This window comes from Peromyscus leucopus, chromosome 4, assembly GCF_004664715.2.
Source record: "Peromyscus leucopus breed LL Stock chromosome 4, UCI_PerLeu_2.1, whole genome shotgun sequence".
Taxonomy (NCBI): domain Eukaryota; kingdom Metazoa; phylum Chordata; class Mammalia; order Rodentia; family Cricetidae; genus Peromyscus; species Peromyscus leucopus.
The window spans coordinates 11,547,704-11,573,340 of record NC_051066.1 but is presented as its reverse complement, the minus strand read 5'-3'; the positions used below and the strand labels follow the sequence as shown (position 1 = coordinate 11,573,340).

The 25,637-nt window shown below is 53.1% G+C and overlaps 1 protein-coding gene across 2 annotated transcripts in view; it reads left to right on the top strand.

Moving 5' to 3' along the window:
* The window catches only part of Col5a1 (collagen type V alpha 1 chain), a 154,004-nt gene that overhangs the window by 54,264 nt on the left and 74,103 nt on the right, over positions 1–25,637 (top strand). For both annotated transcript variants that reach the window (XM_028883365.2, XM_028883364.2), the window contains exons 5-15: positions 9,965–10,096; positions 11,222–11,353; positions 11,869–12,099; positions 13,224–13,403; positions 13,920–13,976; positions 18,965–19,006; positions 19,192–19,254; positions 20,321–20,395; positions 21,923–22,015; positions 24,104–24,160; positions 25,372–25,425. In XM_028883365.2, coding sequence (XP_028739198.1) covers positions 9,965–10,096; positions 11,222–11,353; positions 11,869–12,099; positions 13,224–13,403; positions 13,920–13,976; positions 18,965–19,006; positions 19,192–19,254; positions 20,321–20,395; positions 21,923–22,015; positions 24,104–24,160; positions 25,372–25,425 — 1,116 coding nt within the window. The remainder of the gene's footprint in view (positions 1–9,964; positions 10,097–11,221; positions 11,354–11,868; positions 12,100–13,223; positions 13,404–13,919; positions 13,977–18,964; positions 19,007–19,191; positions 19,255–20,320; positions 20,396–21,922; positions 22,016–24,103; positions 24,161–25,371; positions 25,426–25,637) is intronic.

Below are 25,637 nucleotides of genomic sequence, written 5' to 3'. Positions count from 1 at the left end.
GTTATATGAGAGTGAAAGTGGCATTCAAACATTGACACTTTCTTCTCCTCAGGTGATTTAGGGTTGCCATAGACAGGCTGTGCAGGACTGCCAGTTCTGGGTTGCGGCATTTGAAATTAAATGAAGTAATGGTAGGGCTTGGCCCTGGCCCTTGCGTTTTAGAAGAGTGGGTTGGGCTGCTACCCACCCTGTATAAGCCTGCTGGGTAACTGAGCAGTTTGAGGGTGTCCTAAGTGTGGTGTGCATAGCTTGACTCTGGCCTTATCCCCCAAAGGGAGCAGCTCTAGGGAGCTGGGAAGGGTGCAGGCAGCCTCCGTTCTAGGTGGCCCGTGACAGTGGTCTCATCTCTCCATGTTCACACATCTGTGTCATGTAGAAGAGAAACATGAAAGAAGTCATCCATGCCCTCACTTGGAAGTGTGAGAATAGGGTAGGGTCAGGCCTGGGGAAGAGGTCACCTTTGCTGAGACACAGAGTGGGCCAGAGAAGGTTGGTGGAAACACAAGGCAGGCTTGTCAAGGTTGCCTTTTCCTGATGTGAGCTCAGGACATCATGTGGGGGAGGGACAGGGGGTCTCAGTATAGCTCTTGAGGACCTCTGACCTGCAGTTGAGGGAGGAAACATTGTCCCAGACACTCAGGTACTCACCTCGGTGTTCCTTGAGGATCAGCCACTTACTGTACACTAGGGCCCTCCTATGACATGCACATGCATACAGACAAAGCAGTGCACACACAGGTATATACTACAGCTAACATATAGTTTCCACACCCATGCATGAACACAAAATGTGTGCTCCTATCTAGAAACATGCCAGACAACCTCAGCTTTTGCTACAAGGCCTGCAGAGTGTGTGTGTGTGTGTGTGTGTGTGTGTGTGTGTGTGTGTGTGTGTGTGTGTGTGTCTTCATGGTCGTGTTGGGAAAGCAGACTCTGGAGAAAATCCCCAGAAGGCAGAGGACAGCAGATGAGACTCCTGCACTGAGACCCCTTCCTGGCAGGCTAGAGGGCGGGGCTGGAGTGTTCCATGGCACCACCCCACTGGTGCGTGACCTCTGCCTCTCTGGGCAGAGTCATGCTCATGGAGAAGGGGGTCTGTGGAATGGTTTGCATCAGAATGTAAGTAGGAGAAGGGTCAAGTCTGAAGGAGCTGGGGGTTGTGTCTGCCATCCTTGCATCTCTGGGGTGTGTGTGCTGCGAACAGTTAGCAATAAGACATGACAGTAAGGGAGCCTCAGTGAGACTGGAGAGCCAGTGGCTCCATGCAGGGGCAGAGAGCGTAGCTCTCTGGAGAGAGCCTCTGGCCCAGTCCCGAAATCCAGCCAGTTGTTCATGAGCACCTGCGGCCAGAGCCCACCTCTGGAAGGACAGTTGGTGCTGACTGCCTTGTAGCACCCCAGTTCCTCCAGAGTGCTGCCCATGAGCAATTACAACTTCCTGCCTTCCTTGAGAAGCCAGGAGTGTCCTTCTGGACTGAGGGCCTGAGACCTTTCCAGGTGGTCTCAAGCTGTGGGTGAGGTTATGAGCCCTGCCGGCCCAGGTTCTAGCTTCCTGTTTCTACCCCTGCTGGCTACTGCTAGGTCCTGAGGAGGCCTTGGGGGAGGGGGGCGGGCAAGCCTGCATGTTTAGGACCTGTATTTCTCCCTCGCCCATGCTGTCAAGAGGCCATTGTGAGACTCAGGGCTGTTGCATGGAGCCTGGATCTCTCCGGTGAAGCATTGCTAAGATGTTCTCAATGTGAGGCTCTGGCCATTGGTTTTTGTTTTTAAGATTGATTTATTTTATTTTATATGTATGAATGTTTTGCCTGCATGTATATATGTGTACTTCGTGCCCATGGAGGTTAGAAGAAGGTGTTGGAGTTATGGTGGTTATGAGCCGTCACGTGGATGCTGGGAGTTGAACCCAGGTCTTCGGTGAAAGTAACAAGTTCTCTTAATGACTGAGTCCTCTCTCCAGCCCTAGGCTTGACTTTAATAAGTAGTTTATTTACCTGGGGCTTCCAGGCTTCTGCCACTTAGGCCACAGGCAGTGACTTCTAGAAAGCTTGCTGAGGCTGCATCCGATGTGACAGGGGAATCCAGAGAGGCTGGGCCTCCAATAGAGCCCTCTGAGCTTCCTGCAGAGCTGGCTGGTCCACAGGGGAGTGAGGCTATTGGGGACACCCTACAAGGTCTCAAGATGGGTTAGTACGCTACACCCTGCTGGGGCTCCCTGCAGTGGGTACCTGCCCCCACCCAATGTTACTAGCCCAGAGAGAGGCTGAATGAGTCAGATCCACCCAGAAGCATTCCTGAGCTCCCAGGAGGATGAAGAGAAGCACTCTTGCCCTCTGGGATGCCATTGAAGTTGCAGCAGGGGCAGGACCTGTCCTTTTCACCTCTACCTCCCAACTCCACCAAGCCCAGCCTCTCCAGACCCACCACCGTCAGAAACTTCTAGAAGACCTGGATTTCTGAGCAGGACATGTGTGTTCTTGGGTACAAGACTGCTGTCTGCCCTCCATCCATTGTGATGTATGTATGTATGTATGTATGTATGTATGTATGTATGTATGTATGTATTTATTTATTTGAGACAGGTTCTCATGTAGCCCAGGCTGGCCTCTAATTTGCTGTCTAGCCAAGGATGATCTTGAACTTCTAATCCTCTTGCTATCTATTACCTCTCTAGTGCTGAGATGTAAGTGTGGTGCTGCCATGCCTCAGTTACACAGTGCTAGGGATTGGACCCAGGGCTTTTGTGCAGCTAGACAGGCACTCTGCTAACCAGTCATCATTGCGTTTTTACCAGGTTGGCAATGGCTCTAGGAGAATGCCTTAGCACAGTCCCTGCATTCCTCATGACACCCCCGCTCCCAGCACCCTCTTTGGTCTGATTTTCATCTGATAGCTACCCGAAGAAGTTGGCTGAGAGATTGGACACCAGGCCCTAGCTCAGTCTGAGGCCTTGTGGTAGCCCCAGGTCAGAGGCAGCCCAGGATGGAGGTGGGGTCTTCTCAGAGCCCAGGTTGGGTTTTCAGCTTTTCTCCTGCTTCTGCTCCTCTTCTCCCAGTTCTCACAAATTCTGGGAGGGGACTGTAATGGAATCACAGCACCCTCACCCTGTCTTCCCAGCTCCAATCTGAGGCTCACACAACTGGGGAGCAGAAACAGTTGTGAAGTAGAACCCCTGTCCTGCAGTCCTGTCCTCCTGCCCTACAGAAAGCTCGTTGTCCCTTGGTAGTCTCGCTGGGCACTGGGCATTTGAGGTCCTTCTCCCTTCTCCTCACATGCAGTAAAGAAAAGCTAGATGGGCCGGAGGCACCCTGGACCAGGATCAGGTATAGAGTGAAGCTGGCTCCCTGTGGGGCTTGGAGATGAACAAGGTTCAGAAAGCAGGCATTCCTTGTGGTTGATCGCATTCCACATCCAGGCTGGACACCTGACTGAGCTGAAGCCCGCTTAGCTTGGGTCCCAGAGTAGGCACACAGGAGCACGAAGAGGAGCACTCTTGCCCTCTGGGATGCCATTGAAGCATTGTGTCAGTTGCTGGAGCCCTTTCTCCAGCCTTGGAACAAGTTGTCATGTAGTGTGTAGGTGGTGGTGTGTCCCCACACTCAGTGACAGCGAGCCACCTTCCTCCGGGCCCGCCCTCTTGACCACTAAGCTGGATTGCAGAGGTGTGCGAGACACAACTCTGCCTGAAGAGCTTGAGGTTCCTGAGGAGGCAGAGCCTGTAAGAGACAGTGGCCTCACAATGTGCCAGCTGCTAGACCCCAAAGACTCCCAGTGCACACCGCCCCACAAAGGCGCCTCTTCCGCCCACCAAGTGTGTTGGTTTGGGAAGCATTTGTTTACACGCCAAGCTGTCGACTGAAAGAGAAAATATTTTATTTGAATTGGATGAAATTTGAGCTAGAGGTCGTGTTGCTTAATGAAAAGGTGTGGTTTTCCTGCACCATCCTGCCACGAGGCTCTCATCTGTGGGAGTTTAAAACACAGGCCTCCAACATCCTCGGAGGGACACGTGTGGGAGGGAGGGAGGGAGCCAGGGCGGTGCACACCTCTGCTGGCCTCAGAGAAGGTGGGGAGGAGTGATGGGCATTGCAGAGAAGCATCTGGACTGCATGTCGGTAGGGAAGGAGCTGCTATGTAAAATACTGAGAGGGGATCTTTGGGAGCCCTCTAGGCCCCGCCCCTATTTGCTGCAGCGGAGGCTGCGGAATGTGAAGCAGAAGCAGCCAGTTTTGTGTCTGTTCTCTGACTCCCACATCCCCTCGTGGGCTAAGGTCCACGGCTGCCCTAAGGGAGGAAGAAGCCCCTGTCCTTGCCCCTTAACCCCCAGGGGTCAAGCATGCGCTAGGCCACCCTACCCCCAGCTGCCTCTTGCACAACTGTCCTGCCTCAGCTTCTGGTAGGAGCCTGGGCTCCAGGGCATAGCAGTATTGTGGTGATGTGGAGTGGCGTGCAGTTCTTTGCAGGCAGTAGCTGCCCTGCTTGCTGCAGGGAAGAATGCTTTTCTGTCTGCAGTCTGAACAGGAGATTGTCTGCTGAGGTGGGGACAGGGATGGGAGGGGGGTCAGCTGGTAGTCATGGGCATGGGCTACCTCTGGAGCTCAATGTCCTAGTTAGTTTCGATTGTCAACTTGACACAGCCTCAAGTCACCTGAGGAGGGAGTCTCAACTGAGATACATCAGCTTGGCCTGCGGGCCATGTCTGTGGTGCATATTCTTAATCGTTAATTGGTATAATAGAGTCAGTCTGGCCCAGGTTGGATTACTTTGTTCTGTGGGTCCATTGTCCTGGGCTGTCTAAGAAAGCTGGCTGAGCCAGGCGGTGGTGACGCACACCTTTAATTCCAGCACTCAGTTGGCAGAGGCAGGCGGATCTCTGAGTTCAAGGCCAGCCTGGTCTGTAGCATGAATCTTAAAAGTTCTTATTAATAAAAACCTGGAGCCAGGTGTTGGGGTAAATGCTGGAAGATCAGAGAAGCAGAACAAGCCACAGCTTCCTCACCTCGCCAATTCCTCAGGTGATCCTGTTTCCTCAGTCTGGAAGCCTCTGGGTCCTTATCCAAATGGATCTCAGCTGAATTGCAGCTAGAAGCCTGAATGCTTAACCAGGCTCTAGTTCCTGGTCCTCACACCTTATATACCTTTCTGCTTCCTGCTATCACTTCCTGGGATTAAAGGCGTGAGTCACCATGCCTGGCTGTTTCCAATGTGGCCTTGAACTTACAGAGATCCAGAAGGATTTCTGCCTCTGGAAAGCTAGAATTAAAGGTGTGAGTGCCACCATTTTCTAGCTTCTGTATCTAGTGGCCATTCTATTTCTGACCCCAGATAAATTTATTAGGGTGCACAATGTTTTGGGGAACACAATACCACCACACTGGTCTACAGAGTGAGTTCCAGGACAGCCAAGACTACACAGAGAAACTCTTAAAAAACAAAAACAAGCAAACAAAAAAACTATCTGAGCATGTATGTAGCTAGAGTTTTCCTGCCTGGTCCACAGCCAGGACAAATCTCTGACACCTGCCAGTCCCACAGCCTCTCAGACCCAACCAAGTAAACACAGAGACTTATATTGCTTACCAACTGTATGGCTGTGGCAAGCTTCTTTCTAACTGTTCTTATAGCTTAAATTAATCCATTTCTATAAATCTATACCTTGCCACGTGGCTCGTGGCTTACCGGCATCTTCACATGCTGCTTGTCATGGCGGCGGCTGGCAGTGACTCTTTCCACCTTCCTCTTCTTTCAATTCTCCTCTCTGTTAGTCCAGCCTATACTTTCTGCCTGGCCACTGGCCAATCAGTGATTTATTTATTGACCAATCATCAATACATCTGACATACAGACCATCCCACAGCACATGCACTTGTGAGCCAGCCATCCTCCTCCTCCTCCCTGGGTTCTGCTGTACTTCCAGCTGTGAGTGAGCCATCCTCCTCCTCCTCCCTGGGTTCTGCTGTACTTCCAGCTGTGAGTGAGAGCTCTGTTTAGAGGCAATGCCTCATGGAATAGCAAATAGATCTGCCTTCAGGTTCCTGGCCTGAACTCACTCAATCCTGGGCTGTGACCTGGAAGTGTAAGCCAAGTAAGTCTGTCCCTCCCTAATTTGTTTTTGTCAGAGTGCTTTATCAGAAATGGAGAGGAAGCTAGAATACTCTCAGGGCCAGTGACCTCTCCTGAGCCACAGTCACATGAGTGACCTTAGGAAGAAATGTCTGCCCCTCCTTTTCCATAGAGGTCAGGGTTTGGGGTCTAGTCCCTGTGATGGCACCCGGAGGAAAGGACCACTTGCAGGTCACACTAGAGGCCACCCGACACAGCCATCCAAACGGACTCGGGCCTGGTTGAGGGTACTCTGAATCCCTTGCTTATTACTTGGGGTTTTCAGACTAAGCCTCCAGGGTTCAGAAGGACTGGCCTTTGATGTATTCTGAGACTGGTTTTTGGTTCTGTCAGTGAACACTCCCACTTCAGCCCAATTCTAGGCCAGCTGCCTCTCAGAGACAGAAACTGGAGGTGAAGGACCCTGTCCTAGATCACAAGATGTCCACACCCTCCTTCTCAGGATGGAGGATCCTAGGAAGCCCTTCTGTGGGCCCACACTCAGTGACTTCCAGTGACACACCCATCCCATCCCATCCTGCCATGGCCCAGTAGAGGCCACATCTAGACCTCTTGGCTCTGGGACCTCCAGAGAAAGGTTCGTACTCCACCTAATAAAAATGAGGGATTGGGTAAGAAGGCCACTTTCCCCTCAGAGCACAGCTTAACTATGGGTGCAGGACCAGAGGTAGTATGAGATTCTAGCCAGAAATAGGGTGCCAGCAGACGCTCAGTGATCACATGGTCTTGAGGGGATGTGATATCATCAGGAAAGCACAAGGGCAGTCTGTGGTGCTGACAGAATGTAGGCACCACTGTGTAGCTGTTCGGGGTCAGAGCGGCCCCTGCAGCGTGGGACAGTGGCTGGAACTCAGCAGGTGTCTGATGGCCATTGCACAAGGAGGTTAATGGATGGATGCATGGATGGGTACATGGATGGACGGATAGGTAAATGGATGGCATGGGTGGGTGGATAGACATGATCTGCAAGAATGATGGATGGACAGATGGCATTAATAAATGGATGAATGAAAGGATGGATGGACATAGGAATAATGTGCATCAATGGATGGAGGGCATTCATGGTTGCGTGGATGACTGGATAAACAGATGAAGTGCTTGGATGGATGGGTGGATGGGTGAGGAGATCAGTGAGAAAGAGCTGGGTATGTCACCCATTGTAACCACAGAAATATGTCTAATATTTCCTTCCCTTCTTGGGTGCTCACTGTTTACTGTTGAGTGCCTCTGAGCCCCTCCTTCTGGCCCTGTGGCTTTGCTATTGACTCCTGTGGTCTGATCCTGCCTCATATGTCAGAAGTGTCTGATGGCTGTGCCTTCTCCCTGCCACCCCATGTTTGTTCTTGTCCTAACTGAGTCCTCTGCTGGCCCCTGGCCCCTGGAATTCTCTATCCTGCTGTCCCGTTAGGGCTTTTCTCTTGCATTCACCTTTCAGCGATCCCAAGATTTGTTATTAAGCACCTCGGTTACATCAGTTTGCCTGGGGGACGACAGCTCCACAGTGTCATGTGAAGTGGATATTGTTTATTTCGTGCTCAATTTTCACTGAGAGATAGCAAATCTCAGACAGGCTCCAGGCCACACAGCCGAAGAGTGGCAGGGTGGGATGGTTTTTCAGACCTCACTGTCTGTGTGGAGAACACTCTGCCCTGTGCCGCTGAAAGCTGGTGTTCCTGCACCCTTCCATGCCTCCCCTCTAACTCTGAACCGGTGGCAGAGGTGGGCACTGAAACCTGCTCTGCTTTGGTCAGAACTCCACAACGCCCTTATCAGGGTCTTCGGAGAGGAGAGCCATCACTGAGGTGAGCTTGGCGGTCCCCTCCTTCCACGCCATGGGTGACTTGTCATGCCACAGGGACTCAGCACTGCGGTCCACTAGGGTTGCTGAGCCCAGCTGGAAAGGCAGAGATGCTATTGAGCACACAGCCCATGCGGGGCTTTGGAAACCAGGCGGGTAACACTTCTGCCTGGGATGGAGAGAAAACCCAAAATAAATCCAAGAGACTGCTGTTTTCCATATGGTACCCAGGCCTCATCCCTGCAGCCCACTGACGGAAAATTCCAAAGAAGATCAGCCCTGTCCTTAACTGGAATATGTTACATATTATATTCCAGTATAGTGTAATACATTCCACTGTAGTGCTTGATGGTAGCATTGTGTGACAGGATGGGCTCCGGGCACAGAGAACTTGACACCTGGCACAGCACTCGGTCACCTCTGATTATTGTACCCTCTCCAGTGTGGCCTTCAACATGCTAAAATGTTTTCACCCCTTCTCCCCCATCCCTGAGCCCAGAAGGAGGAAGTCACTGGAACTTCGTGAGACACCTTAACAGGCCCTGCCTCACCTGCTGTTGGACTCTGAGCCTTACTTTCTTGGGCCACGGAATGGGGGATGATAGACACACTGTGATGGCCACAATGGGAGGCCATGAGCAGCTTCTTCACCCTGTGCTCAGTGAGTGGAAACACTCACTCCTGGTCACTGTCACCAGTAAACTCTGATTGGCTGGGAGGACCCAGCCCCTGCCTCAAGCTAGCCCTTGCTGTTGCCAGGAGGGTGTCTGCACATCGTGCTGTGGCCTCTGCAGGCTTTTCATTTCTTCTCTGTCTGCATATCATAATAAGAGAGAAGTGGAGTACATGATTCTGTGAGCTCGGCTGCCCTGTGAGCAGGTGTCTTCTGACCAGCTGGAAAGTTCCAGCATCAGCTGTGTGGGTCATCTGGGCTGTGACTTGTACTTGTGGCATTTATCAGTGCATTTCACTTATTTGCCATTTTTTGGGATGGACACATGGTGTTCCCATGTCTGGGGCCATTGACAATACTGTTATGAGAGTATATGTATGTGTGTTGGCCTGAGTGAGTCCCTCTTTGCTTTTAGGGGTGAACTGATTTGTGGAAGTTTGTTTAAGTGTTTGTCCTAGTTTCCAGGGTTGAAACTTCTAGGTCATATAATTCTGTGTTTAACTCAATGTATCTTAAAGAAATACCCATTGGTACTGGAGACTGATGGACACAGGGACATGCCCTCCCAAATCTCAGGCAGATGCATTTATGCTTTGTAACTGCAGTAGTTGCAAGCACCAACCCGACAAGTGTGCAACAGGTATTTGGTAGATAGATGGATGCATTGTGGGGTAGATGAATAGATGTATGGATGTATGAATGGGTGGATGGATGGATGGATGACTGGGTGGATTGTTAGATGGAAGGATGGTTAAATAGATGGGTTGGTGATTAGTTCATGGATGGATGGATGGATGGATGGATGGATGGATGGATGGATGGGTAAGTAGATGGGTGGGTGAATGTGGGAATAGGTGGAGGGATAATTAATGGAAGGGTAGATGAATAGATGGGTGGATAAGTGGATGGATGATGAGTCGATGGGTAGGTGAACTGATGGATAGGTAGATAGATGGATGAACAGGAAGATAGATGAATGGACAGGTGAGTTGGATAGATGGATGAATGGATGGATAAAAATGTAAGTGAGCAGATGGGTAGGTAAGAAAATTAATGTATGCTTAGATAATGGATGGATGGAAAGGTGGGTGGGTGCATAGGTGGCTGGGTAAATAGATGGCTGGGTAGATGGGTGTGTGGGTGAACAGATGGATGGGGAGATGAATGGGTTAATCCCTAGATGGGTCAGCCTAGCTTAAGTAGCTCTTCAGAGCAGCATCTGCTGAGAGGAAGTGTTTCCCTAAGGCTATCTCCTCTCAAGGTCTTTCCTGGGCTGCTCTCTGGCCCAAAGCATCAGGCTGGGTCTCCTGGGTCCCCCAGGTCCCTATGAGTACCTGTGCTGCTTACTCATGAGCTTTTGTCCTTTTGTAGGGTGACATCCAACAGTTGCTCTTTGTCTCCGACCACCGGGCTGCCTATGATTACTGTGAGCACTACAGCCCCGACTGTGACACCGCGGTCCCCGACACACCTCAGTCACAGGACCCTAACCCAGATGAATACGTGAGTCACCTCTGGCTGGGTTCACGGTGGGAATACAGGCAAACCCCAGGATGGTACAGAGTCAGCGGGATTGGGATTATAAAGGACTGTGGAAGCTGCAGGACCGAGTTTTAAACAAACCGTAGGGGAAGCAGTGTGTGATGTCTGATCCACTTTACCACAGAGTAGCTACACTGCCCCTGCCATGATGGAGTCTCTCAAGGGAGTGTCATCAGCAGCTTCATCCTTTAACCCTCCACACACATCCCTAGATGGATGCAGACAGGTGCATCCCCCAGGCTGGGCCTCATGTGTTCTCCAGAGCTCAGTCCATTCCCTCACGGGCACCTCAAGTTTTGCAATAGGGCATGCTCAGCCCTGTGGTATAGTGGTCGGTGCCCTGAGTCCCACAGTAGCAGCAACTCTGAAGGACAGCCATGTCTGTCCCCTTTGCCCTTCTCCCCACTTCCCACTCCGGTTGCTGGGTCACTCTCCTCACCTTCCTATGCCTTCCTGTAGCAACATCATTTTACTTGGAGTTCTCTGGTTGGGCTGGTCTCTTGTTTCTCTGAGTATCTTTGCATCTCAATCTGTACCTCTCCATCTCTCCTCTTCCACTGCTGGCCAGAGTAGGCGGGGGCTTTCATGGGCAGTCGGGTTCCCTGGCTTAGGCCACACCCCCACATAGCCTGAGACTGTGTTGGATGGAGGTCTGAGGGCAGCCCCCACCAGGTCCCTGATTTGTATTTGAGGGCAGAATGCCTGCTTGTGACTATGAATCCCTCCTCCCACTGGGTACCCCTGCTTTGGGGCTGAAGGTCAAGTTTGGTGGCCTAGTGGCTGTGGCCCACGGAAATCACACTTTGTCCTGACACTGATTCCTAGGGGTCAGATGTAACCACTTTTTAGGGCTCCACTTTTGCTGACCTCTCAGGAGAGTGTGGGGTTGCCCATCCCCATTGTTGGGCTTCTGGGTCTTATTCAGCTCCTCAGGGAGTGGCTGAGGGAACAGCCCTGTCCAGGGACCCTTGGGACTGGGCAGTGCCTTATGACATCTGATTTCCCACCTGAGCCAGGGCAAGGAGTCTGACAGGCTGCCCTGTAATACGTCCATTTCCTTCTTCATATGGGCACCATTGACTTCAGTACCCAGAAGGAGACGGTGAGACCTATTACTACGAGTACCCATATTATGAAGACCCTGAAGACCCGGGGAAAGAGCCTGCCCCCACGCAGAAGCCAGTGGAAGCCGCCAGAGAAACCACGGAGGTTCCTGAGGTCTGAGCTGGACTGGGACTGGGCTGGGGAGGTTCATGGTCCCTCAGGCCATGGAGCAGGGGAGGGTAGACAGCCAGAGGCTGTGAACATGGTTACACATACCCATAATCCTAGCTCTTGGGAAGCTGAGACAGGACAATCATGGGTTCTAGGCCAGCCTGGGCTATAGGATGAGTCTCCCTCCCCCACGGCCCCATGCCTGCCACCTCCCCCACGGCCACCCACGCACATATGGAAGCTTAAGCTGTGGTTTGGACCTTTCCTGATGTGTCACTGGATGGGCCTCCATCTACTCACGCTGCTCTCGGTACCTGGTATTCACGCACTGGCCACCTCCCTCATTTTCTCTGCCTTCCAGAGATTGAGGGCCCTGAACCCAAGTCCACAGGCCTTGGGTGAACTTCACATCCACACTCTGCTGCTGATCACTCTCCTACTAAAGGGATGCTAGGACGGATGCTGGACACTCATGGATCCAGGTACCCTGACTGCCTCTTTCTATCCTCTGCCCCCAGGAACAGACCCAGCCTCCACCAGAAGCCCCTATAGTGCCTGACACTGCCGGCAAGGAGGAGGACCCAGGAATTGGGGACTATGACTACTTCCCCACCGACGACTACTACACTCCCTCCCCTTACGAAGACCTTGGCTATGGCGAGGGTGTAGAGAACCCTGACCAGCCCACCAACCCCGACTCAGGGGCCGAGATCCCCACCAGCACCAGCGTTACCTCCAACAGCTCCAATGTAATTGCCTCCCTTTCTTTATGCCTTGAACTAGGGGCGGGGGTGCGGAAGGGGCAAAGGCCAAGGCTCTGGTCGCTGCTGAGCACCTACTTCCTTGGGTGGCCTTCATCACCCACCCCCATACCCTGGCTCCCAAGTCCTCTGGAGTGGGGTTGAGTATGGTTTGGAAGCCATTGGCTTTTCTGAGTTTATTTCAATTTCCCCTGAAAAATAGGTAGATTAGCTTTGTTGGGTGTAGCTAGCGTTTTCCTGGTCCTGCCTGGCCCACGGTCAGGACAAATCTCTCTCACCCGCCAGTCCCGCAGCTGCTCAGACCCAACCAAGTAAACACACAGAGACTTATATTGCTTACAAACTGTGTGGCCGTGGCAGGCTTCTTGTTATCTAGTTCTTCTATCTTAAATTAACCCATATCTATTAGTCTGTACCTTGCCACGAGCCTCGTGGTTTACCAGTATCTTACATGTTGCTTGTCATGGCAGTGGCTGGCAGTGTCTCTCTGCCTCAGCCTTCTACTTCCCAGAATTCTCCTCTCTCCTTGTCCCGCCTATACTTCCTGCCTGGCTACTGGCCAATCAGTGTTTTATTTATTATCCAATCAGAACAACACAGTTAACATACAGAACATCCCACAGCAGTTGGGCTATGAATTCTCATTCTCAGGGTGGCTCAGATAACACTGTAGTTTTTGGCTACAGGAGTACCATCCGAGAACATCACAGAGTAACCCTCATGGGACATTGTGTTCTTCACTATTGGGAAGAACCTCAGTTTCCAGGGTGCAAGCTGTAGTTGGCAGCTGAGTGCAGACCTCCCCGGGGCTGGAGTGCAGTTCTGAGGGGCACTGCTGCTTCTCCCTGCCCTAGCTTGTTCCCGTGTCTTGGGCAGTTTGGGGAGCCTTCCCCATGGTGGCTGGGAGGTGTGCAGCAGAAAGGCTGTGGAGACCACAGGTCTTCCTTCGTGGAATCCCTCCTGGCCTTTAGCGCTAACTGTTCTGATCTGGGGCCACTGGTTGTTATATGTCCAGCAGAAATAGCTGGACCCAATGCCTGCCAGGCAAAGTCTGCATGTCAGCTGGTCAGCCTCCCTGAATGACCCTGCCACTTCTGTCCCTTCATCTGCAGCCAGCTCCATCTCCTGGGGAAGGGAAGGATGACCTGGGCGGTGAGTTCACCGAGGAAACCATCAAGAATCTAGACGAAAACTACTATGACCCATACTTCGACCCCGACTCCGACTCTAACGGCTCCCCGTCAGAGATAGGACCAGGCATGCCGGCTAACCAGGATACCATCTACGAGGGGGTAAGAGACCCAGGCTCCTCTGCTCAGGGGCATCTGGGCGGTGGGGAAGGGACAGCACTTCCAGAAGTCTGAGGGTGGTAAGAGTGGCCACGGTTGCCATGCGGCTTCATTCTTCTCTTTTAATTAATTAGAGACAGAATCTCACTGTGTAGCCTTGGCTAGCCTGAAATTCATTATGTAGACCAGACTGGCCTGATGTGCATATAGATCCATCTGCCTCTGCCTCCCAAGCACTGGGGTTAAAGGCGTGCGCCACCATGCCTGACTGAGCTCATTCTCTGAAGTGGCCCCTCTGACTTCTATCAGGTGCCTCGTTGCCTGGCTGTGTTGACATATGCATGGCTGGGTGTGGGGATGGGCGGTCCGCTTCAGCTTGTGATCCTGCTTTTGGACACGAGGGGGGTGCCTAGCTGCAGGGGCCACCAACTTTGCCCCAGTTTTGTGTCACATGGACTTTTGTTTCCTTTCTCTCCCCCGTCCTTTCTCTCTGGAACCTCACATTCCACCCCCACCCAGATTGGAGGACCTCGAGGTGAGAAAGGGCAGAAGGGAGAGCCAGCCATCATTGAGCCGGTAAGGACATATGTGTGCATGTATACATCGTGTCTGTGAGCTGCGGTGTCCTCTGCTAAGCTCATGATGATTTTGTAGGGTGTGATCAGACTGTGGGTCTCCATTCTCTGCCCACCAGGCCACTCAAGAAGCCACCCCCATGTCCTCTACATCCTCTGTATCACAGATAATTGGGAGTGAAGGGGTATTCTAGAGCTTGGTCAAGGTGCCGGGCAATGTGTAGATCACACGTGTCTGTACTTGTAGAGAAGGCAGAGGGTCAGAATACCTCTGCAGAGAGTTCTTCGGAAGAAGGGACACAGACCTTGAGAGGGAGACTGGACCAGGGCTGGGTGGGGCGCTCCTAGTGTAAGTAGCGGGGTGGTAGTTAGTTAAGGACTTCCCCTCTCCATTCCCTTTATGCCTCCATTCGAGTCCATTTGCTGCAACCATTGAAACGGGAAAGATCTGAAGCCTTGTCAAGGGAGTGTAAGTGGTTTTGAGGTAGGACATCCGACCCAACCCTGAGCAAATCCCCATGCCATTAGCCAATAGAATCCTAGGTAAGTTAGCACAAGGACTTGTGTGGCTGTGTGCAGTCCATGCCCCCTCCTGGCCATGGTGAGGGCATCCTTGTCCTGCTAGGTGCTATGGCCTGTTTGGGTCCTGAGAACAGAAAGCCGTGCGATTGGCTGAACTGGGCTCGCTAGACATGGGAGTGTGGGCTCAGAATTGGCTTTGCCCAGGGGAGCTGACCACTGAGGTCATCCATCCTAGCATATCCTGTGAGTCCCCAAGGGAGGAAGCCCTTGCCCTGCATCCTGGCCATTGCAAGGCTGAGAAGTTGTCAGTTCCACCGCCAGAACTCAACTCCCTGGGGCTGAGTTCATGACATGACCTTGGGGCTCCCTAGGACAGAGAACCAGCCTCATCGGGCCCCCACCTTCACGCAGGGGAAGTACTTAGTAGGCCAATGGGCCAGGCCAAGCTCCCTGGCTTGGCCTCTTTCCTGGCCAAGGGAAGCCCTGGAAGAAAGCCTCCTGCTGGTTCCAAGGGCTCTGCCTGCTGCTCGTGCCCCCCCCCCCGTACTGAGCCCGAGGACACATATCCTCTTCCCAGACTGCTCTGTGGATCCAAAGAAGACAACTCTTATCTGAGGCTATGGCCTCAGGGAACAAAGGGAAAGGGTGCAGGGCATGAGGGTAGCCCAACTCGAGGACCCCTTGCTCAACTCCATGGGAAATCTCAACCCAAGTTCATGTTCACAGGAGGCTAGTCCTGAAGAGGAGCATCTCAAGGGACCAGGGCAGACTTACCTCCTGGCATGTGCCTGAGGCTTGCTCCACTCTGTGCCGGGGGGAGGCTGTAGCACAGATGGCCTCTCTGCTCTGCGGGACCTCCTTAGGGCACCACCTCAACTGGACTTGGCTCCAGGTGGACATGGTCAGCCATTGCAGCCCCTTGATGGGGTCCCTGATGCTTCACTAAAAGGGGCATTTTTCCTGAGTAGGGCAGTGAGATCCCAGAGAAGGCAGGTACCCAAGGCTCTGTGGGCCTCAAGGCTGGTCTCCAGCTTCAGAAGTGGTTGGGTGGTACCTTTAAACAGGCTTGCTTAAGCTTATTGTGTGTTGGAGTTGGCACCCCAGTTCTGAAAGCAGAAGAGGCACAGAGAGAGCCCCATTAGAGGGCTGCCCTGAAGGAGGCTGTGGGCGAGGGTGGTTCAGAGACAGCACTGAGCATGCACAGGCAGTCCAAGGGACACTCGTCTCTAGATGATCCAGCTCCTCTTCTCTGGGAACAGCACAAGCCATCTGGAGGCAGTTACAGAAGGACCCCCACCCCCGCCTGATGCTCGCTTCTTCCCAGCTTCCTCAGAGTGTCCACAGGGCCTTTGGCAAGTCCCCACGGAGAGATGGTGTAAACATTTGGAATTGTCAACCTGGAACGCCGCCAGATGTCCTCAGAGTCTTAGCTATACATAAACAGATGGAGGCCTTGGGGACTGGCCGCGCATACCCTGCTCCACGTGGGGGCGGCTGCTGTCCCCTCTCCCCAACACCTGTCCCACAGAATGGGTTTACAGCAGAATGGGGTTACAGTCCATCCCCTGCATCCAGGAGGACAGGGCTGGCCTTCCCTGCTCAGGTTTAGCTCCTCTAATTTATCCGCAAGACAAGGGGCCCCGTAAAAGGACAGATCTGACTTGGTGGATACAAGACAGACTCAGTAGTATCCTTGGCACCAGCCTACAGTGGGCTCAAGGACCTACTAGTAAGTGCTGAGTTGATGCCTCTCACCCAGTGGGGTGATGATGCCACCCACTCCACTCTGCCTTCCTGGTTTATCATTGGTTTTTGTTTTATTTTTTTCTTTGAGATCATGTCTCAAGTAGCCCAGGCTGGCCTTACTTGCTAAGTAGTTGAGGATGATCTTGAATTCCTCCTAATCCTGGGATTATGAAGCTAGTTCCTACAGTGCTGGAGTTCAAGCCCGGGGCTTTGTGCATGCTGGGCTTTACCAAGTGAGCTCCGGCCCCAGTCCGTCACCGCTTCTAGTTTGTTCTGCTTAGCAGATGGATGGATCTCCATTAAGGATGGGTTTGAGAACTGGGATTGATAGCACTTGCTTATGATACCTGCACCTGGGAGGTTGAGGCAGGAGGATCTGAGCTCTGAGCTAGCCTAGGCTACGGAGCAAGATCTTTTCTCACTGCAAAGTAAACAACTGTCTTCAGTTTGGCCAAGTCTGAGATCTTTTATTTCTGGTTTTTGTTTAGCCATATGTATTTAAGATAACAAAACAGTATGGCTTATTTTTATAATTATTATTGTGTGTAGGTACACTTTGGTATAGATATGTGCAGTGTATGCCTATGGGTGTGTGTACATATGTGCAGAGGCCAAAGGTAGATGTCAATTGTTTTCCTCAATTGATCTCCAATTTATTCTTTTTTAAGATTAAATTTATTTTTAACTATGTCTCAAGTGTCTGCCATGTATGTGCAGGTGCCCTCAGTATCCTGAAGAGGGTTCCCCTGGAGGTGAGGTGGTGGAGAGCTCAGCAATGGTCTAGACTGTCAGAATAGTGAGCTCCAGGGACCCACCTGTCTCCAGTTACGGGTGCACACCACCAAGCCTAGCTTTTATATGGATACTGGGATCCAGACTCAGGTTCTCATGGTTGCACGCTTTATTGACTGAGCCATCTCTCCAGCCCTCAAGCATGATGCTTTGATAGACCCGACGTATGTATACACAGTAAAGAGCTCAATCTGCCACCCCATGTCACAGCCTTTCTTTGTGTGAGCCTGGGTCAGTGTGTGTGTGGCTGTGGTGGGGGTTAGTGAGCGTAGCTGAGTTTATTACTGATAGACTGCTCGTGAATAAGCCCTGTCAGCTACAGAGACCTTCTCCTGTAGTTCTGAGCCCCAGTGCATTAGGAGATGGGGGGGGGGGTGAGGTGCAGGGTAGGGCCAGCATGCCTCGGAAGGCCGTGGGACCAGGAACTGGTTCCTCTAGCCACATGCCTTCCTTTTTATTCTGACCTGGGGTGATCCGGGGCTTGCCTCCTGTGAGATCCTGCGAGGCTGCCCCCGCTCCACAGAACAACAGTGTGTGTGTCTGGAAAGACAGCTGCTGTCTCCTGGGCCCTGCCAGGGCCAGTGGTTCCCTTAATCCCTTCTCCACTTCTGAGTCCTCCCAGCTGCCTGTCAGGGGAAACGGGAAGTGGGAAGATGAGCCGCTTGGATGAGTTCTCTGTGTACATCGCACGCACAAATATTTCTCCTAGCGCATCTGTGTAAACATGGCGTATAGCTTCCCAGAGACCAGGAACCCTCAGAGGCAGGGTGGATAAGGCTTGTGTGGCAGGGTACTTTGCAGCCCCTGGTCAGCTGTGCCTCACCCCCACCTCCTTGGCCATGGTGACCAGCCTTTCAGGTCTCACACCTCCGCTCGAGTGGGTCTTTTCGCTTGTCAGAGCGAAGCCCAGGGTTGAGAAGAGAGTCACGTACTTTCAAAGACATATCGGAGGCATGATGGCACCCATTATCTCAGCAGAAGAGCCCTTCCCATTTCCTCTGGCTGGGAGACTAGAAAGGGACCTGGCTCAAGGCCAAGGCCTCCGGCCACTCCCTCCATTATTCCTGCAGTCTTGAGAACCAACGGGGAGACATATCTATGCATGTCTCACACCTGCCCAGCCTGTACAGCATGCAAGTGTCATGACAAGGTCCTACGGCCCCCCTCCCCCCCCCCCAAAGCCTGCCCCAGACTCTGGGTACCAGCTGCAGGCCTTGTGTGCAGATCCCCACCCCACCCTCCCAGCACAGATTCTCCTAAAGTGTGCATGGGACTCAGATCGTTCTGGGTGGGTGGGTGGGTGGGTGGTGACAAGGAGACCAAGAGAAATCTGAGTGGTGCTTTATGAAGGGGGGTACCCAGAAATGCAGATCCCAGAGCAGAAAAGCCCTTCTTTCAAGACAGGGCCAATAGGCAACAGCGGCCTTATCCCCTTTGGGGTTGGACACAGTGAGAGCAGGAGACAGGATGGAACCTCTGTTCAGGAATGATGGGAAGAAGGCAGTTGTGGGTCAGGTGACTTCAGCAGGGCGCTGGGCACTTGGGAGGAGGGGTTGGGTGTGTCCTGACTACCCTAGGTCCATGTAGTTCCTTGTCCTCAGCCTTTGTCAGTCCACCTGGGTGCCCGGTCCTGGGGTCTGTTCTACCCCGTGGGTAGCTGGATACTCTTCAGGTAGAGGAGTAGTATTGGGGGCCGTTTCTCTCATCCTGGCGAACTGTGGTGCTCTTGTCAAAGTTGTGTTTGAGGAGAGCCTGTGGAATGCGAAGATGGGAAGAGTGTGTTCCCCACCACAGGCCACTGCCCGGGAGCCCTATAAGGACTAGCTGACCCCGAGGTTGACTGTTGTAAATCTGGACTGTTTTCCACCAGCTCGGCAGCTGGGCTGGGCTGAGCCCTTGATCTCAGATGTCTTCTCCTCCTCTCTGCAGGGCATGCTGATAGAGGGGCCCCCAGGCCCTGAAGGCCCTGCTGTGAGTGTCTGGTTCTATTGCCCTCTGACCTGTGGGAGGTACTGAGGGGGGAATCTCCCTACTTCTGCAGCTACCGGGGCCTGGGACTTCCCTGGCTCCTCTTCTGTTCTCACTTAACTGGGAGGGAAGGTCTTTGCCCCGAGGCCATATCCGAAACTCCGTCTTGACTTTATTTTCAATTCCAGGGTCTTCCAGGACCACCAGGAACTACGGGTCCTACTGGCCAAGTGGGTGACCCTGGAGAAAGGGTAAGAGGCCGGTTCAGGTCCAAGACCACATACTCTGTGGTCTTAGTCTGCACATCCTTCTTCCTCTTGCTTTGGTTCTTCCTCTCTCCTTCCTGCTCTGCCTCCTGCATTGTTTTTCAGTGTAGAAACGACACTAAGAACATCTACTACTTCCTCAAATTGCCCCTCTCCCCAGGGCCATCCAGTGTCACCCCCTCAGATCTTTATGGAGTTGACTCTCACCTGGCCCTGTGCCAGGAGTGTAAGAACCAACCTGGGTCCAGAGGCAGCCAGCAGGCAGCCCTCGGCAGTGGCCCTACATGAGTGTGACAAGCTTGAAGGACCCTGCTTCTGTGTCTCACGGGCAGCTACTGACCTGGAGCCTCCATTAGTTCTCATGTTAGCCCCTCTTATTAGAAATCAAGCCACTGGCTGGGAAGTTTGATCTGGGTGGGATGTGAGCCATGCCCTGGGCCGTGAGCTCCTACCGACACTTGGTGGTGAGTCAGAGTACTGCAGCCTGTGAGTTTGCTTCCTTCCTTCCTTCCTTCCTTCCTTCCTTCCTTCCTTCCTCCCTCCCTCCCTCCCTCCCTCCCTCCCTCCCTCCCTCCCTCCCTTCTTTCCTTTTTTGCCTGGTTATCTAATGAATGTCATCACTAATAATCAGACAGCCAAGTTGCAGACGAGGATGTCCATGTGTTAAGGACAGGCATTTGTCCCTGGAGCTGATTCTTGGCCCAGCACCGTAAGGTGTTTAAGCAGGAAGTAGAAAGGCAGATGATGGTGTGGTCTCATGGAAGGGTGTCATGTGTATGTTCAGCTGGCTATGGCCTCTTCCAGGCAGTGGTTGAGGATATCATGGTGGTTTAAGCAACTCTGGATAAATGGTAAAGTTAGGTAGATACAGGGAAGGCTGGGAGGGGGGTCCTGGGTCCACAGCCCCCTATCATGTTGCTTCTTTCTCTGGGTTTCTAGAACATTTCCTGTTACGGAGTCTTGTGCTGCTCTGTGCTTGCTAGCCTCTTGTCTGCTGCTCAGCTCTGTCCTCTTGTCTCTCTGACCAGTTTTCTTCCCTGTCTGCCTGTAGGGTCCCCCTGGGCGCCCAGGTCTTCCTGGGGCTGACGGCTTGCCCGGTCCCCCAGGCACCATGCTCATGCTGCCGGTGAGTGCTGTTAACTGGGGCTGAGGGGGGTGCAGCGGGCAGGCCCTGGAAGGGGTAGGTGTGCAGCGACCTGTGCAGCCCAGGAATGGGGTTAGGGTGGGTGGTCTTTGCAGCTGGCCCAAGTCCACATCGCTCAGCCCGTCATTGGTACCAGGAGGAGAAAGGATGGTCCCACTCTCTGGGTGAGACTCCTGGGGAAACCTGCTGCAAGACTCTCTGTGATACTGGATAGACTCTGCTGCTGGCATTGGGGTCTCTGCAGTTACAGGAGACCATGAGGGGAGGGGCACATGCCCTGGACTCCTGTCCATCCTCTGGAGAACAACTGGGCCCTTGAAGAAGTGCCCGCAGGATGGAGGGTTCTAGGTAGGTCAGGCCTAACAAACGTGGGAAGAAAAGGAGTTAGAAGCAGACATAGGAAGGACTGGACCAGCCCCTTAGCCACCGTGTTCTTAACTATTTTCCTTCCCCTCATCTCCTTCTCTGTGCCTGAGCATTGTGTCCTCAGCACTCTAGTCAACACTTTGTCCTTAGGACTATGTTCAGCACTGTGTCCCAGGACTGTGTTCAGCACTGTGTCCCAGGACTGTGTTCAGCACTGTGTCCCAGGACTGTGTTCAGCACTGTGTCCCAGGACTGTGTTCAGCACTGTGTCCCAGGACTGTGTTCAGCACTGTGTCCCAGGACTGTGTTCAGTACTGTGTCCTCAGCACTCTAGTCAACACTTTGTCCTCAGGACTGTGTTCAGCACTGTGTCCTCAGGACTGTGTTCAGCACTGTGTCCTCAGGACTGTGTTCAGCACTGTGTCCCAGGACTGTGTTCAGCACTGTGTCCTCAGGACTGTGTTCAGTACTGGGTCCCAGGACTGTGTTCAGTGCTGTGTCCTCAGGACTGTGTTCAGTACTGGGTCCCAGGACTGTGTTCAGTACTGTGTCCCAGGACTGTGTTCAGTACTGTGTCCAAGGACTGTGTTCAGCACTGTGCCCTCATCACTGTGTTCCCAGGTCCGTGCCCTCAGCACTGTGCTCTTGGGACTATGTTCCCAGCACTAGTTAAGTCCAGTGCTCCTGGGACGACTGGTATGGAGGAGGATGGGAAGTTGGCAGATTCCCCTCCCGAGGGCAGATGTTAAAGAAAATGCCATCTGGTGCCCATGTTCTCTTCCTAAGGCCTCAGAGCAAGAGCACCAACTGCACTTACCCCCGAGTCACACTGAGGGAGACCCCACATGGAACCATGGTGTCCCTTGCAGGTCCCTTGGACCTTGTCCTATTTCTCTGACCCCTGGCTACCCTTTGCCGAGATGAGGGTCTGTGGTCCCTCAGGCTGCAAAGCGAAGAAGGCTCAAAGTCATCTGTGGGCACAGGCCAGGAGTCAGATGTCCAGGCTTTCAGGAGGGCTGTGTGCCTAGAGGTTCTGGGACTGGGAGTTTCTGCTTTACTTAAGGTCCATGAGACCCACCTCATGCTGGGATCAGGGTGGGTGCCATGTTCCATCCCTAGTGACCCTTCACCTTGCTCTCGCAGTTCCGGTTTGGAGGTGGTGGTGATGCTGGTTCTAAGGGCCCCATGGTCTCTGCCCAGGAGTCCCAGGCCCAGGCTATCCTCCAGCAAGCCAGGGTAAGTAATGTGGACGCCTGGGTTCTGTGTGGTGGAGCCTGGCCCCGGTGGCTGCATGATTGACTCACAGTTTGCCTGGTCAGGAGCATAGGGAGGGTTGGGTCTTCCATGTACAGCTGGAGAATGTAGGGAGCTTAAGGAAAGTTTTCAGGGTGCCCTGTCCAAGGAGAGGGGTGAGAGGCCTCTGGACCTCTGCAGCTTGTCTGACCCAGTGAACCCCTCTTCTGCCGTGTGCAGACATTCACCTCTGGGCCAGGCCTTGCACTTGGGGCTACAGGTGGGGGTGCTAGGTGCTAGGTGGTTGACTCAGTCTCCCAGGGCAGGGGTTGGGGTTGAGTGCAGGGACACACCCCAGGCAAGAGCTTGTGGACCCGGGGTCCCTCACTCTGGGCCCAGAATCTTTCATGGACCCCCGAGGCTCTTGCATTGTGTCCAGGGTCTCACACTGAGCCCAGGGTCACTAGGTCTGGGTCCAGGGTCCCTTCGGTCCCGAGTGAGCACATCAGTAGATGGCGTCACTAAGAATGTGGCTCCAGATGGCTGATTGCCTGTGACTGGCCTGATGCTACCCGGTGGGGTGGGCAGGTGGGTGGTCCGCTGGTGAAGTGTGGATGAGGCCAGCATAGAACTCCTTGTTTGGGAAATGGCAATGCCACTCTGTGAAGTGCAGAGGAGACATTAGTGGCCAGAGTGCACTGGGTACCTGAAGGACAGTTTCAGTATTGTGTGGTTGCCATGGAACAGAGTAGCCAGTGATAAAGCCAAATCGGATGAGGCTGTCCTTGGGATTAGGTTTGTTGACATGTGCCTGCCTGGCTGGCCTCTTCATCTGTGTGCATTTTATCAAAGCCAACTGAGAGAGGGCTTGAATGATTTTTTTTTTTTTTAAGATTTATTTTTATTTTCTGTGAGTGTTTTGCTTGCATGTGCGTGCCTGGTGCCCATGGAGGCCAGAAGAGGCATCAGATGGTTGTGAGCCACCATGTGGGTGAGGAAAATTGACCTTGGGTCCTCTGAAAGAAGTGTTCTTAACCCCTGAGCCATCTCTCCAGCCCTGATTTTTAAAAATATTTTTAGTATTGTTTATTTTTATTTGTAAATTTAAAAACATTTAATATTGTATATTTTTATTATTATGTGTATGGGTATATTTGCACATGTGTGTGGAGGCCTGAGATGAATGTCAGGTATTTTCCTCTATTGGTATCTATCTTTGTTTTGAGACAAGGTCTCTCACTGAAGCTGGAGCTCACTGATTTGTGTAGGCTGGCTGGCCAGTGAGCCCCAGGAATCCAGCTGTTTTGCCTTCCAGCACTGGAAACAGAGACAGGTACTGGCACATCTGGCCTTCTACATGTGTGCTGGGAATCCTAACTCAGATGCTCATGTTTGCATAGCAAGCAGTTTGCCACCTCCCTAGCCTCCGGGTAGTTTTAAAATGCAAAATAATCTTCCAAACTTAAGATGGCACTGTGGAGGGGGTTGGAATCCTGCAACAGAGCAGTTCTTGGGGCAGACACGTTGAGCCCGTGTGGCGGCTTGCAGGAGTTACACCAAGTTGAGGGGTAGTGTGTGAGCAGGAGCCCAGGGCCCACAGGCTCTCCCGTGCACCACACACACACACACACACACACACACACACACACGCACGCACGCACGCACGCACGCACGCACGTGCACGTGCACGCACACACACACCCCTCCTTCATTGCTGGAGAGTACCTAGTGCCTCTCTCAGGAAATGAAACAGTCCAAATCCACAGGGAAAATATACGCCTCAGCCCAGCCCAGGAAGGAAGGCTACATTTCAGATTTGGTACAAGGGCAGTCCACAAGTAGGGCCTCTCCAACAGGGCTGGAAGAGAGGAAGGCACTGGGGACCCTGCCCACAGTGGGGCAGCGGGTTGCACTGACCTCTACCTCTGTGCCCTGATTCCCAGAATTGAGTGGGTGAGACCTCTGTGAACCTCCAGTCTTTCCTGTCCCAGGCCCCTTTCCCCCCAGGCCACGTGTCACAGGTCAGGAGCCAGAACCCCAGGCCAGGTCCACCCATAGCCCTTTTCTCATCTCGCTCCTTTTCCTTTGCAGTTGGCGCTGAGGGGACCAGCTGGTCCAATGGGTCTTACCGGGAGACCCGGCCCCATGGTGAGTGATTGGCAGGTCTGGGCCCAGTTGGTGGAGAACACTGGATGGCCCTCTGCCCAGCACCTTTGTGCCCAGTTGGGAGCCAGCTCAGACAGGTGGCCTCTTGGAGCTGTTCCATCCCGTTGTGGGAGCACACGTCAGGGGGATGGCTATGTTCACGGTCACTTGAAGTGTTGGGGGGCTCCTGGGAAATAGTCCTCAGTTTAAGCCTGGTGGGAGGATGGGGGTACTCCCTCCCCACCTCTACCCTTGAGCTCCAAGCTCTCCCTGTAAAGCACACACTCTAGGCTACCTTCTCTATCACAGGGTGGGGGAGGGGCTGCTGTGCTAGAGGCCTGGAGATGTTCTCAGAGGCTGAGTCCATACAGCTAGGCTGGCTGTACCTTTGGCTCATGAGGAATCAGCTTTTCTGTCTTTCTGGGGTCTTCTTCCTTACAGTCTGTCCCAGGGTCAAAGGTAACCCCAGTGTGTGGGGTGGCGGTGGGGTGGGGGGAGGGGGGGCGCAAACCACAAAGCTTGAAGCCTTTCCCTAACTGGTCTAGGTAATTCAGTTTGGCTCTCCTCTGGGGCATCACATTACAGCATGAATGTCATGTATCCAGGGACACTCAGCTGTCATCCAAGTGTCAAATACATGCTCTGGGGACTGGGAGTAGACCCTTACAAGGACACAGCCACCTCCCTGCCCTCCAGAGCCGAGGACTGAACCCAGAGCCTTGCACTTGCTAGGCAAGCGCTTTACCACTGAACTGAATGCCCAACTCAAAGACACGGAATTCTTACACCATTGGTCCCCTGGCTGACTTTGCCATATGCTGCCTCCCACCCTAGGTCTGGGCTCAGTACCCTGCACCCAGGAGTGAGGCCAGTCTCCCAGGAGGTCTTATCTTGAGCTGGACCATAGGCTATGTGGTGCGCTGTGCCCCAAGCTGGGGGCTGTCACAAACCGCAGGCCAGCTTGTCCTCTCTGGACTTCATGGGCTCTGTGAGCTCCGTCTCCTGGGGCTCTATGAAGAACCAGGAGGAGACTGTGGCAGCTACAGGTCCCCCTGCCTCCCAGACATCATGCTTTTCCCTTTGTCACAGTAGGCAGGCCAGCCTCGTGATGAGGGGCTCCCCGCCTGCTCCACACACAGTATCCACCCAGGGCAGCCTTGCTGTGTCCCGTGTCACTTGTCTGAGGACACACTAATCCGATTCTGTCTCCTTAGGGTCCCCCTGGGAGCGGAGGCTTGAAGGGTGAGCCAGGAGACATGGGACCTCAGGTACGTGTAAACCTATCTCTGCTTTGCTCTCAGGAGGGTGGCTCCTGGTTGCTGGGGTGACACAACTCAACAAAATCAGGAAGAATTGTCCTTTGATACCATAGCACAAGCTCTCTGTGCTATCTGTCAATAGCCCTCACTTAATGCAGGAGCTCTGTGTCTTGTCCCCGAGATGCCCACATGGGGGCAACTGGGACAGCAAAGCCTTAGGC